General features: G+C 38.2%; 1 protein-coding gene across 2 annotated transcripts in view; it reads right to left on the bottom strand.

The window, feature by feature from the left end:
- srgap1a (SLIT-ROBO Rho GTPase activating protein 1a) overlaps positions 1–15,726 on the bottom strand; it is a 143,538-nt gene that overhangs the window by 87,575 nt on the left and 40,237 nt on the right. For both annotated transcript variants that reach the window (XM_069192058.1, XM_069192060.1), the window contains exon 2: positions 2,901–3,096. In XM_069192058.1, coding sequence (XP_069048159.1) covers positions 2,901–3,096 — 196 coding nt within the window. The remainder of the gene's footprint in view (positions 1–2,900; positions 3,097–15,726) is intronic.

Here is a 15,726-nt window from a genome sequence, read left to right as displayed (position 1 = left end):
ATTGGAATCTGACTGCTATCGAGAAACATTTTCTAAACAGAAATGTGTGAAATTAATTACAACCTGCTTTATATTTGATAATGATACAACATGATATTAATTCACAATACTGAATATGCTGCTATGTGAACTAATATATGAATGCGATATTACACCTGCATTTAAATGGTTAATTATAAAAAATGATTTTCAAATAAATTGGGGTGGCTATTTCATAAATGCAGTTGTCACTCCTCATCGCTAATAATCCTTTCAAAACATAAATGGTTATTTGTGTTTTTAAATACCATCCACTGACAATTTCAAAACTTCCACAGACAGTATTTAATTAACTGCAAAAGACCATTTAGTAACTCCACAGCAAACAGCCAACTGAAGATTATCTAAAGAGCATACTTCAGGCAAAGCGTTTTGCCAAAACAAAACATATTATCCACTTATTTTTCTGTGTTTTTCTTTGAATGCATGGGGTAAATTGTGTATGTAACAAATATTAATCTGTTATCCCTGCAAGCTTTAAAGCACTGAAGTATGTAAGCCGAGTCTGAATACTCTTGCAAGGCACTGTAATTAAATCAGTCGCTTAAAGACTGTTAACCATCATGTTAGCAGACTTCAGTGGATTCAAGCTGAACAGTTCCACAGTTTGTAGACTTTGCAGATGGGGGCTGCAGCTTAAAATTGAAATCATGAGTGTAACACGCAAAAACATTAATTTGACAAAGCATGCCTCTCACTAAAACACAGCTGTTGTTTTTTAACATTTAATGGAATTGCTTATTAGGCATTTGCATTGCTAAGCATAGACATGGCAGCACAGGATACACAGTGAATTTAAAGATCATGTTACTCAAGGATTTTGGCTGTGAGGTCTTCCGTTATCACCTGTCTTGATGATGCACCTCAGTATGTAAATGAAAAAAAAACGTGTTTCTTCTGAAATAGTTAAGACACTGAAATATTACTAATAATGATTTCAAAATAGAGAAAAGGAATACATACCAAAAGTTAAAGAGCTGCACTCGAACAGAATATAATAATAACAATAAAAGCAAGGCACTTTACATTGTAAAAAGCTGTTCTGTTTTAAAAACAGACGGATAATTTGAATAAGTTAAATAAATTTAAATTGAATTAAAATATTTTTAAAATAAAATATAATACACTATCTCTTGGGATACCCTAAAATGCAAGGAAGTTTGGCAATTTTAGTGCAGAAAGACAAAAATAAAGAAATATATAAGGCTCACTAGTTAAAATCCTTTCAAATTTATAGCCATTGATGGTTTTCAAGCAGAATATGACCTAAATAATACATAGGGCAGATCATAATCGAAATAGGTGTAGGATACCAAACGTTGGCCACATGTAAGAGGCAACACCTAGGTTTTCCAGGAATTTCAGGTTAAGAACTTGGAAGGAAAATGCTCACTTCCAAAACAATTTTAGGTGCTCTTCATTCATCATTGGACTACAGTACATAAAGACAATGCTGAAAAAAGGTAACTTTTGAACTTGACAAAATAAAGACCAGATGAGTTTGTCTGTATGCCTCTATGATTAAAATAAGAGCCCAACCCAGAAAGAAAGAGATCTGCGTTACTGAAGAAAAACATCAAAATATCAAGTCAGCAGAGTAACTGCTGAAATAACTCTGAAATAACAGAAGCCCACCTTTAAGAGAAATAGGCACTCTGGCTAGGCCATTATCACTACTTCAGACACAGGCAGAAATATTGAGGGTGGGCAAGCCACTTACGTATCTAGAAACACCTTGCACACATTTTCTTGAAAAACTAACTATAAAGAGGTTCAGCCTGTCACAACTATATCTCTGTAAAAAACTACAACACCGTTTTCCTTTAAAATCTCACTGATGCACAAAGGAATACACACTCTGTAAACAACCATACGTTTTCCCCTAGCATTGTATACAATCTATATTTAACTGATGATTCCACTTCATTCCTCTTTGAGAAGAAAGAAAAAACAAATCCATCTTTGCAATGTTTAACTTTTAATGTCTGTGTCTCACACTGACTGAAACACTGCTTCTCCTCTCCAGTGTGCCTCAGGAAGATTGAAGCCAGAAGTCTAACAATCCCCCAGATTGTGGTCTTGACTCATTTTAAATACCGGCAAATTGTTAGATTATTCTCCCTTTAAAGGTACATTGGCCTCTTTCAGGGAGTAATAAATCAAGGAAACGTACAGCTTAAGCAGTTCGCAGGGTGCAAGACAGTGTAACATTTACGAGAGTTCATATAGCACAGAGAGCTCAGGAGAGCCTGGCTTTGAAGTTCAAGCTGGGGTCCGTTTGCAAAGCATTTTCTGTTTAATGCTCACTGTCCGAAAACCATAGCTGGGTGGCTTCAAAAATCCCTGTTATGATCACAGAATTCCCTGATAGCCATCAGACCAATTTAACTAATACTCAACTGGTAAACTATTCTCAATATTGGAGAAATCCCTGGATATAAAAGCTTAGCAATGTCAAAAGCCCAGTCTTAACCGCCTTCACCTTCCCACGAGTACAGTACTGTGTGAAAATTAAGAAAAAATGTGGATTTTAATGTGATTTCAGATTATTATTCTCCACTGTGTTACTCATTTTTAACCACTATATGTATTGCCTCCTTTCTGACATCAAACTTTCAATGAGACTTTTTGCATCAAAGACCCTTGTCCAAGAACAGTCTTTTTTATGTTTTAAAGACTGCTGGTTTTAATTGCACAAATAGAGCTGTGCTACCAGGTTATCATAGGGTACCTATATGAAGGAAGATACCCATAACCTGATGGCCCTACAGGTCCAGGTCAGCATGCAACTGAGGTGCACCTGGATTAGATATGAGCTCATGACAATTTGACAACAAATAAGGGGGCAGCTGTCTTCTTACTTGTACTGCTGGTGGTCCTTGGTGCTCCTTGTCTTGGCCATAAAGCGCTCAGCCAGCTTTTCCAGGTTGCGGGAGTACTCCATCTCGATTTCAGCCTTCTTGCGGAAGAAGTCCTGAAGGTCCTGAAGAAGCTGGACTCTCATCTCCGTCTGCTGCTCCAGGCATTTCTGCTGCTCCACCAGCTGTGCACGGATTTCTGAGAGCAGAAGAGTACCAGTTAAAAGAAGTGTGGACCAACATCAGGGGTCAGAGCGATCTGGGTTTCCACTGGAAGGAGAATGATCCCAAACCAGTCAGTGGTGTTGAAATGAGGATTCAAGTAACTTGTTAACAATGAAGTCGAAGTTGTGTTCCCTTACAAAGAGAGAAAGTACATTGTTAAATGTGGCCTTCTCCCTGTCGGTGTGTCTGTGTCTTATGGAGAGCAAGCTGGGGTTTGCGAAAAGACAAATTCCTAAAGCGATGATGTTACTATCAACCTGAACTGGTCAAAATGTCAGGTATACGTTCCAGGAAAGAGTAATTTCAAGCCAAAACAAATTCGGAAGAAGGGGCTTTGGTTTTACCAAGTCTTAAAGTCTTAGGTCCAAGTTTAATTACTGCTGTTTGAATAATCAGTAAGGTCATCTATTTAATTTGATGCATAATTTATCATTTATTCTATAACTTAGGCAAAGTTTGTAAAAAACACATTTCAAATATTCTTGACAGCTGGATCAAGCAGGGGCGCAGTAGTTTTATTTTCTAACTGCTTAGTCCTGGAGAAGGTTGTGGTAGTAACAGGCTGAGCAGGGTAGACCAGATTTCCCTTTCCCCAGCAACAGTCTACAGCTCCTCCTGGGGGACTCCCAGTGGTTCCCAGGCCAGCTGGGAGATATAATCCCCTCCAGCCTGTCCTGGGTCTGCCCCGGAGTCTCTCCCCAGTGGGCCGTGTCTGGTACATCTCCAGCAGGACACAACCGGGGGAGACATCCTCACCAGATGCCCAAACCACCTCAGCTGGTTCCTCTCAAACCAAAAGAGCAAGAATTTGGCTCCAGGGTCCTCCCGGACTGCTGAGCTCCTCAATTTGTCACAGAGAGCAAGCTCAGCAGCCCTTGAGAGACACCTCATTTCCACAACTTGAACCCACAATCTCATTCTTCGGTCATTACCCAAAGGGACATAAATCGACCAGAACCGACACTGATACTGCTTCAAATTCATAGTTTGGAATCACATGTTAAGAGCCAGTATTAGTGGGCAATACTGCTCATTATTCAGCACAGCAATTGCTAGATTTTGTCACCGGTTTGTATCCCTTAGAACAATTTGATGGATGAAGACTGATCTCTTAAGCAGACGATTTGTTACACTTGGTAACATAGTACTTAAATGTTACACTATGTAATATTTAACTAAATTGCAAAGATATGCAAATTATCTATGTAATATTCTATCTGAGTACAATACAGTTTTAAGAACACCCTGCCTTATTGATTTTTTTAAAACATAACACAAATCACTGATGTAATTTGTATTATGTCTAAATCATTTGGGAGCAAGAGATCATTTGGAACAAGAATCAGAATACTCATAATCATTTGGAACAAGAATCGGGATACTCATCAGGCCACAAGAACCAGTGCTTTTAATTAAATTACCTGCATAACAGATCAATAACATCACAAGTATCCCCAATCCTTAGAAACAGATGATTAAGGGTAATATGCGAGATTTATTGGAACGAGGCGCTCCAAGAGAAGAACTGAAATCATCTAGGTTAATAAGGAAACCAAATGAAAGAAATGGCATTGAAACAAACATTATGAGATGCAAGGACATCAGCTTTGCAAAAACATATCTAAACACTATGATACACAGAGGAGAACAAAGGACCCTGGTCTTGACCACAGAAAGGGAAAGTACACCGTGTGCCTAAGTGAGTAATTAGACAATAATGCACCTTTAAAAATACACAGCACTGGCCAATTTTTTTTCCCACTTCCCAGTGTATTTCACACACAGTTTCCTCATGAACTAGATACTCACACAATATCAATCCTGATGCCACACAACAACATCATTATACACATATCTTACACAGAAGCAGTTTATTAACACTGGTTACTAGAACATTCCTAGGGCACCATGACTGTGAAAAATGTATTCAATAGGATTTGAGACATTTTCTGGCATTTTAGCTTACCTACAAAATAAGTGAATTACATCCTCCTAAATACTAAATGGGTCAAATAAACACCTTCATTGATTATTAAAACCATTAAGCAATCACTGAAGGTCTTAGTCTGATTGAACAGCCACTTGTCACAGCTACAAGCATTTGAAAAGACAAGACATCATACAGAGAAAAGATTTGTTCTGTTTATTATCACCTGTAATGTTTCATTCTTCTGCTATTTTAATAAAGATTATTTTCTTTACATTGCCAGGAATTTACTGAATGGTACAGATATGGACATTATCTGCTTCAAAATACAAGACGATTTTAAGAAGACCCTTAAAACACAATACAAATTACATCAATTACATCAAAACCACAATGTTTGAAAGCTGTTGAATAAATAATGGAAATATATTATACATTGATTTCTGTCACTACATTAATGTGAAATGTATTCCTGATAAATAGTCTGCTTTCAAAATGAGATTCTGTTGAACCAAATTTATCAACTTGGTACAGTAATCCCACTGGTTTACAGGAGCAAAGATAAACAGATGCCCTAAAAACGTATTTTATTACTTGTTTTAATGCTGTTGAAATGTGCACAGTGGTGGCCCCAAGGGGTTTAGTACACACACAGTGAAACCACAAGACGAAATCTGTAAAAAAAGAATATTCTGACAACAAATTACCAAGGGACCAGCTGTCTTAATTATACAACAGTGAAGCAAGACAACTTTCCACGCACTACGTCAAGGGGAAAGGGTAAAACGCAGAAAGGCCAACCAAATTACAGCCTTGAATCCAATCTGAATTATTTACCGTTAATTACATTTTCAGTCAACAGTTTATAAAAACTAATGTAGGTAAGAACGGTACACATCCCTGAAAGAGCATGCTCATGGCACAACATATGCTTTATACTTATCTATCCATCCCTTTTTCTTCCTAAGAGGTTGGAAAATCTATGAGTGAAAAATGGACTGCGGGGTTCATTTTAAGACACACAGACTAGAAATCCCTGCATCCTAAGAAAAAAAGCCCAGATATTTTATTACTTCAGACCCATTTCCTTAAATCTGACATCTTAACGAACACATACATTCCCAAATAACCATTCCCAACAGGGCTAGTGGATTAAAATGCTGGGGTGTGCTGAGAGAGCAGACAAGCCTGACGAACGGTGAAGACATACTGGGGGGAAAAATGAACAACGCAGCAGGCTGCTGACAGATGTGGCGGAGCTTTCAGTCCTTAATTTGTGAAGTGCAATAACATCTCCTGTATTAGAAGAAAAACAACATTAACATTCTCATCCACCAAAGCAGCTTAATGTTACTTCCCTTATATTCCTTCTCCCGGATCTGCTCACTGAGCAAGAAAGTACCATTCCATTTTGCTATTTTGCTATGAAAATACACTTCAAAAGCAGACACTACAAATACATGTTTTTTCCTTAATATAATGCTTTATAAAAGTCCTTCAGAAAACAAATGTCTTAAATTTGACTATAACGAACCAGGGACATGACAGGGAAATGTTTACTAAGTGTACAGTATATGTTTTCTAGGTACCTGAGAATAAAAATGAATGAACTGGCTGTTTGAAATGAAATCCTGCTATTTATGTGAAGGATTAAGGATTAATCAATACAATTACCTGCTTTATTACCACTGAAATACACCTACTCATAACCAGGAGAATCTTGTTCTTAAAGCTCTTTTATATTTCATTATTTATAAGAATTCAAGAGAAGTGCTAAATAAAAACAAAATCCCAATAAAAGCAGATTCACATTTTTGTGCGTTTTGAATCCTGCAATTATAAACAACACTAGCTCTCTTGTTTTCTTCTATAAAAAAATGTTAAATTTGATCGAAATCGTTCTATATAAAAATACATCGATCTCAATCTATGATTAAGGACTGATTTCCTGTATTATTTGGACACTTCTGAGTGACAGCCTGTGCTTGTCTCGTAGCTTGTATTAATGGATTTATTTTCAGATTTAATAACATATTTCCTTGTAGGCATTAGACTAATTTTTAATGTCTATTGCTGCATATGTGCATACAGAATAGCAAAAAAATTCTAAACAAATTACAACAGAAAAAATAATGTCTAATAGCTTTTCACACAAAACAGTTGTTTTAGATATATAAAAGGGTTTGGTGGGTCATGAGTCACGTTTACTTTTAGTCACTACTAATATGAACCTACTGTACCATTTTAAACCATGAACAGACTCTATACTCACTAAGTGCTCTGTGATACTGGGACATAAATTAAAGCACCTGTTAAACTAATACAGCATTTGACACAAGCTTAAAACAGAAAGGAAAATGTTAACTGAAAGGTGATCTCGTCTGCATTTTTTATTGTATTCAACCTATGCAATTTTAAGGGCCAATAAACAGTAATGAGATAGTCTCTTATAATCTAAAAAGTACTGTAATAGTATAATTTTTCATTGCATTTGACATAGACTAATCATTTCATTTCTTGATTTCTATAGACTAAGAATCCATTTCTGCGCTGTCTTTGATCTATCGGTACAGATTGTTTCAAATTGTGTTTAAAGTGCTGATTAATAAGTCTATAATAATCACGTTTTACAGCTTGCATGAATTAAACAGGTATTATTTGTGGAGCAAGCCAGCTAGGTAGAGCTTACAATGAGGAAGAACAATATTTGCTCTTTTTCTGCTCAAATTAAATAATACATACCAGGCAGATCTTCTTAGAAACTACATGGATTTTGAGAAATATAATGGTACCAGTGTGCAAAAGAGAAATGTTAGGTACCCTTCTGCAAATCTGTGAACAATGGCCCTTAAAAAATTATCTTTGACACCTCTACAGTATAGCATTCTCACATTCTCGCAAATGTTATTGAAAAAATGCATGGATTAAAAATAGTACAATAAAGGATGGAAATCATTTATTTGCAAAAAATATCCATATAAAAGCTTTTCCATATTGTTTAATTTAGAATCACCAATTATGTAGGCTATACCCATCCAATTTGGAATAAAGAACTGTACTTCTCACGTGTCGTTTTGCAGCTATGATCAAGCAAAGAGGGGTGAGGATCTGTAGGGTGACTCCTCTGTCCCATCGATCTTTAAGCCATGTGTCTTTTAAGGCCTCACAGGCTATGCAGTCACGTCACTAGAGTTTGATCGCTGACTGGAAGAGACACGTTCCTCACCACCAGCACTGCAACCGTAAGGAAATGGTTTGAAACTGGGAGGCCACAGGGAGCACTGTATGACTGAAAGCCAAGAACAAACTGTCCAACCAATCCTACCTTTCCCTTGGCAGCCCTCTGCCAGTTAAACACTGTGACTTGGGGAACCCCTGTAAGTCGGTTAATGACATGTCCAAACCATGTCAATGTACAGCTCAACCTGCGCTCACTGGTTGAGCCACTTGGCACTCGAGTGATATTTCCATCTATCCATTTTCTAACTATTTTCTTCTTCCGAGTCAAGGTCAAGGGGGAGCCAGAGACTAGCCTGGCAAGCAACAGGTGCAAAGTGGGATACACCTTTGACAGGACGTCAGTCCACTGCAGACAAACACAAACGCAAATCCACACTGGGGCCAATTAACTTACCAGTATGCTTTCCGACTATGGGAGGAAATTGGCGCACCAGGAGAAACCTACACAAACATGGGGAGAACTTACAAACTCCATGCAGATAGTAACCAAGGTTCAGAACTGAGCCCAGGTTCAATTGCAAGGCAGCAATTCTAACAACTGCACCACCGTGCTGCCCAAGTGATACTTGTCTCACTTTGATTTTCACGAAAAAATGTGCAAATATTGTTGTTGATACATTTAAACGTGTGTTTTGGTTGGGAAGAGGCCGATATTGAACCTTGCAACAGCCCTGGTACCGAGACTGTACTGTTAAATGTTTTCTTCTGCACACTTAATTGGAGACACTGCCTGTGTTTTGAGTACCAAGCACATTTATGAAATCAAAATTCTCGTAATCAACAGATTCTGATTCAAAACAGGTTCTAAACTCCTGTCTTAATGGACGAACAACACTTGACAGTTTTTCACTATCACGCTGAGATTAGTGGCATAAGCACTATATCACAACTCAGAGACACTAAATCATCTGAACAGCTTCAGGTTAAAAAGTACATTCTGTACTTAAGCTATTTTTAACTTTGGCTTTAATATACACTCTATGAATGGAGGATTAAATTCACCAACAAAGTTAAGTTTACCTATAACAGAATTGTTCTTTTACACGTGAGTGATTTTGATTTTCTAAAACAAACCGTTTGAAATGTCTGCATAATAGATGATACCTCAGCTGTATCAAATGATCTACTATGATTACATTATACACCCTTTGTATGGTATACACATGGATGTCTAAATTAGAAAGTCCAAACCATCTGTGTTACATATCGTGAGCAGGAATCTGAACCTACGAAAGCAGTAGGATGTATAATGTATGCTGAAATTCAAAATCACTCGATTTTCCGTCACAAAATGATGTGAGGGAAATACGTATGGTCATTAAGTTTTGCTTAATTATCTACCTCCATTATAATGTGCTTTTGAGTCATCAAAGTTTAACGAAGACAACTAGAAAAGATATGGCTTGTCATAAAATGTAATCACCACAAAATGTTTCTTAATTACCAGACAAGCACTATTCAGAGATGAAGAGATCTCTTTAAACTATGCTGCTAAAAGACTTACAATGTGCTTCTTGTTCTACCTACAGACATGAGTGGCCCCTGTTAAACAGGAAAATGTACTGGGTTAATTATCTGGAGATTACATCTTTAAAGACAATGTAGCTGGGAACAAATGAAGACATAGCGCCCTAGATGGAGAAAAATGGCAGCATATTAATTCTGCCAAAAATTAAATGGCAATGCTTTGTGTGACCATTAGTTTAATTAATTTAATTTTGAAGCTTTTTTGTTCATTACAGCAACCTAGTCACTACCTTCACTGCAGAGGCTGCCTGAAGACTAAATTTTAACACCCTTTTAATATGAACAACAATGGTTTCTCCCACTGGGGGAGAAAATACTTAAGTATGGTAAAAAAACATCATTTACTGGTCTTTATTCTCTCAGCTAGTGATTAATTACAATGCATGCAGTATGTTTACTGGATATTTACTGAACAAAAGCCAAGCTAACAGAGCTGCACATTCAATTGTACTCCACAAGTCCACACATTCCTATAACACCACTGATTCAGCAATTCTCACCCAGCCATCCATTTTCTTATCACTTCTTCCAATTGAAGTCACAGGGGTAGATAGGTCCCTTTTCAGGCCATAAAGGCCCATGGGGAATGGGGGGAAAGGGCCATCATTTTTCTTTGACCATCCAACACTGGAGGTGGAGGTGATGTGGTCAATATCACACTCTGGCCGGCCTATTACCCCTGGAAAGATAAATCCCTGGTACTCCCTTGGAAAGCAGGCTGAGTGCACCTGGGAGCCGTCTGGAAGGATTTAGAGCAAGCTACATCGCTTGCCCCTACCTGGGATCGAACCCGGGACCTTCCGGTCAGGAGCTAGACACCCTTGGGGTCTGAGTTACCATGGCTCCAAGTCACACGGTAGCACTGTGCTACCGTGACATTTTATTCCATTGTCCATATTTTAATGTAAATACATTTGAAATAACAATTTGTTAAAATGAAATGTACTTGACGTTTGAATGTGTTCACATGCTCTCCATATGACTAACCCTATTCCTTATGGACGAACAACCATTTATGGAGAGGATTTAACCCCAGTTATCCCCCCCATGCAGCTTAACTTAACAAACCACACTCTTTCAGTCATGAGGTATGGGCAATGTTTGTTGAACTCAACATCAAGGGAAAGGCAAATCAGAAGGCGTTTTTTTTCTCCCCACGTTAATGAATGCTATGCTGTCACGGCTGATCTAAAAAAAATGACTTTTAAGTCATTTTTAAAGTAGTAGACTTTTAAAAGAGCAAGCACATCCTTTTTTAGAATAACAAATTGCATTTATATACAGTCATACCTCCTTGGATACATAAGGGATGCGTTTTAGAAAAGTGCAGCATACAGCAAATCAACCAACAATTAATTAGTTTTCTCCATTAGGATTAGAGTGGGGGATAGGTTCTGTGACTGTGAAAAACAGTCTAAATACTAGCATAAGAGGTATTTTGCTTCATTTAATCTTTATTTTAATACAGTAACAGAGCAGTCAATGATGGTTAATAGTTCTTAGGAACCATTTTCATGTAGTGTAATAAAAACCAATGTAATCATACATTTTCTTAAGTTTTGAGTGGAGTTTCTGGATTGGAGTTTGGCAACATCATATTTGATTGTTATTATTGGAAACGTTTCCCACTGACACACTCCACTCTGGATATTATGCAAAATAGTTCACTATTATACATAAGACACTATATTTTCACTCCTGTGTATATGCTGTACAAATTCAAATAATTATACGAATATAGTGTGGTAGCACACATAGTGGATTAGAGTATTAAATATGTGGGTAAAACAAGGTGTTAACAATGCAATGCAAAATAATCAAACGAGCTAAAGTTATCAGAGCAGAATGGCACCTCATGACCTCATTATCGGAGGTATTCGGCAACCACTGGGCAAAGGAAAACAAATATTTTCAACCGAAAGGATCCCAGAGTGCTTCCCATAAACGAAGGGGGACCTATAGTAGTTCACTCTCACCTGAAGTGCAGTACCCAAACACGTGACAGGAGAAACCAGCAGTCCCACAACACAGCAGATCGTGTAGAAAAGAAAGCTTTGGTAATACATATTGTGCAGAGGCCATAATGATGACTCCTGTCATTGGTCTTTCGCAGCAGCAGGTAATAGTAGTAATAATCCCTTACACTTATATAGCACTTTTTTGGACACCACTCAAAGCGCTTTACAGGTATTGGGGACTCCCCTCCACCACCACTAGTGTGCAGCCCCACCTGGATGATGCGACGGCAGCCATAGGATTATTAGCTGTCATTAGCTTAACTGTGACAAGACTGAAGTCATGCTTATTGGTACCCCCCATCAACTTCGTAAAGCCAGTCCTGTAACCCTGTCTGTAGATGGCTCTGTACTTGAGCTCCAATCAAAATTGAAAAACCTTGGGGTTATATTCGATTCTGGCTTAACATTCGACCCACATGTACAGCATACTGTCAAAACATCTTTTTTTCACCTTAGAAATATCGCAAGACTACGCCCTATGCTATCATTAACTGTGGCTGAAAAGCTGATCAACATATTTGTATTCTCTCAAATTGACTACTGCAATGCTCTGCTCCCTGGGGTATCTAAATCTACTCTGAACAAGCTGCAGTATGTCCAAAATTCAGCAGCCAGAATCCTGACCAGATCTAGTGCAAGTGTTCACATTACTCCTATCCTGGAGTCCTTGCACTGGCTTCCGGTCAAATTCCGCGTAGACTTTAAAATCCTCATGCTCACCTACAAGGCTTTACATGGCTTGGCACCTCAATACCTGTCTGAACTTTTATCGCCCTACTCCCCACCTCGCAACCTCCGCTCTTCAAATTCTGCCCTCCTTACTGTCCCCCAAGCCCGTCTACATTGTATGGGCGACAGGGCCTTCTCCTGCTATGCCCCCAAGCTCTGGAACTCCTTGCCCAAGGATATTAGAGAGTCACCTTCTCTAAACTCCTTCAAATCCAGACTCAAAACCCTCCTTTTCAGAAAAGCCTTTACTTAACTGGTTCCATTCTTCACCCCTCTGCTCTTCTTAATACCATCTTCCACGGTCTCCTCTATTGTTATTGTTGTATTGTTGTAATTATAATTGTGTCCTGTCTTGTGAAATTTTCTTATTTATTGTTGTAGTCTTCTTACTTATTGTTATTGTCATCCTGTAAAGCGCTTTGAGAAGCCACCTTTAAAGGCGCTATATAAAATAAAGTTTATTATTATTATTATTATTCTTATTATTATTATTATTATTATTATTATTATTAGGTACTAGCTGGTCTCTTGTCAGTAGAATAATGCTGTTGGTGAGGCAGTCAGATCTTTATTTCAATGTACTTTTACAATTCTATGTGATTTCACATATGGAATCCTTTGGTGGGAAGCCTAGAATATGGTATTATTGATTGATGTATATGTAGAGATAAACTGCAATGGTTTAAACTGGAAAAAAAAAGTATGTCTCTGGAATGCAGATGGAAACCAGAGCCCCTGAAGAAAATCCATACAAAAACAGAGAGAGCATGCTCCACACAGAATGACCTCCGTATGAGAATCAAACCAAAGGGACTATAAGGAGGCCTTGTTAAAACACCATACCATCATGCTGGCCTATTTGATCAGTTTGCCTTTGTTCAAGAGAAATCTCCAATTCCACTATATTTTATTTCACTTACAGGTGGAATAATCCATACCTACTCAGTATATCACCGAATAAACACAATAATAGGAACACTTTAGTATAGCTAATCACCCGCGTTTCATTGTGGTTGTCAAGGAAACAGGAAGAGGATACCGCTGAGTATTTTTCACCTTCTTATTCTCTTTCAGCCTCACTGGAAATCGTCATTAAGCGTCCCCATCTCTGGAACTTCAAAATCAGAAAAGTGCAATTTGATCACTCAGCAATTGATTTTACAAGCTCACTTCCGCCAGCTCGGGGTTTGTGCATTTTAGAGTTATCCGATAATGACAGTTCAAGAAACACAATTCCCAATACTTATTTACATGGAAGAATAGAATTTATGAACAGTGTCGGTGGTAATTGCACTGGTAGCGTGGTGCTAGTGGAAAGCAAATCAGACTAATTTTCATGGTACAGTGGAAAAAATAACATGAAGATAATGTAGAAAACATGACAAAACAGCAGCGTGGTTAAGGGGATGGATACAGCAGGAAAAGGAAAACAAGAACAATACAGTTCTGTCTTTCCTGAAATCTAGAAATCCTTGGATGTGCATGACTCACCTTCTTGCCCACTCCAACTCTCATTCTCAACTATCCTCGATGAACACTTTGCCACCTCTTTTAAACCCGGGGCTCCACCCATTGGATTAAAAACTGACCAATGACATCGCACGCAAAAAAAATAAAGAGCCTGATTGGTGGAGGCTCTCTAACATGCATGTAGCGGTGAATCAGACACAAAAGCAAAAGAGAAAGAGCGCACAACATTAACAGGCAAATTGCACTGCCTGGTTTGAGGCCACAAACATTGACACACAAGCTTTTAAACACATTATTTGCAAATGTGAGCTAATATGCAATTTGGTGTCTGTGCATGACAGCCAATGGTGTCCTTTTCCCTTTCCCTTAAGCTAATAATAATTGTTCACAATTATATAGCGCTTTTCTGGACACTCCACTCAAAGAGCTTTACAGGTAATGGGGCCTGTCCTCCTCCACCACCAATGTGCAGCATCCACCTGGATGATGCGACGGCAGCCATAGTGCTATCAGTGGGGAGGAGAACAGAGTGCTGAAGCCAATTCATAGATGGGGATTATTAGGAGGCCATGATTGGTAAGGGCCAATGGGAAATTTGGCCAGGACACCCCTACTCTTCAAGTCTGGTTAGTTAGGGAATAGGAAAGCTTGAGCATTTAGTGTACATTAGCGTATATCCATATAATGTGGCTTCATTTTCACAGACTTCACATTTCTTTCATGCAGCAAAATACCGTATGTCCTAAATTATGTTTTCCATACAACACTATTTTTTCTCTTATAGTAGGAACAGTAGGAATTATTACATTGCTGCTTTAGATAACATTACTTGGCAGCTTCTCATACAATGAAACTTGCTAAATTGCTGCTCCCAAAAGCCTTCTACCAACAAAAACCCATCTGGGCTTGTGATCCAACCTTCTGCACTTTTATTTTAAGATTGTTTTCTGCTTCACACTGCAGATACTGCAACATGTTTCTAACATATTTTTTAATAAATGAGGAAATTGGGAATGACTGTTTTCTTCCAGAATTTCAGGCATTTAAAGATGATCGAGTGCTGAACAGATAAAATATCCAGGACGTATAGGAGGACGTAGGATGAGTCTCAGAAACACTGCAACAGCTGTAGTCCTGGAAGAAAATAGTTTTGTTCGAGACTGTAGGGGCTGGTGTAAAGATGCTGGGTTACTCTAAGTGTTAGGTATTAACAGATGTGACAGCAGCCAGAGAGAGAAAGACAGCAACACAGATACACCTGTCATGTAACTCATGAAATTACACAGCCTGGCTACAGGGAACAATTTACACCACCTGGAGTCTCCCAAAATTGCTGTACAAGCATAGCAGTTCTTCTGGAGAGATCTACAGTCCAGCATGGCAAGTTATTCCAGCCTTTCTCTCATCTACAATCTGAACCCTTACAGTGCCTTCTCTCTTTACCAAAACTCAAACACACATTGAAATCTACCTCTACCTCACAGGTCAATAGGTTCACTCCCCATAATGTTGTTTTGCACATTACCTGTTACCTGTTGTTGTTTTGCACATTGCCTGTTGTCTCTGTCTTTCTTTTCTTATACAATTGTATTGTTGTTGTTTTTTTTTGTACTGCTTACCGTCTGAGAGCTAGCTAAAAAGCATTTTGGTATATCATTTACCTGTATATGAGTTTAATGACAATAAACTTGAA

This window comes from Lepisosteus oculatus, chromosome 7 (assembly GCF_040954835.1).
Source record: "Lepisosteus oculatus isolate fLepOcu1 chromosome 7, fLepOcu1.hap2, whole genome shotgun sequence".
Classification (NCBI taxonomy): Eukaryota; Metazoa; Chordata; class Actinopteri; order Semionotiformes; family Lepisosteidae; genus Lepisosteus; species Lepisosteus oculatus.
Note: the sequence above shows the minus strand (reverse complement) of the source record. Positions and strands in the feature narration are given on the sequence as shown.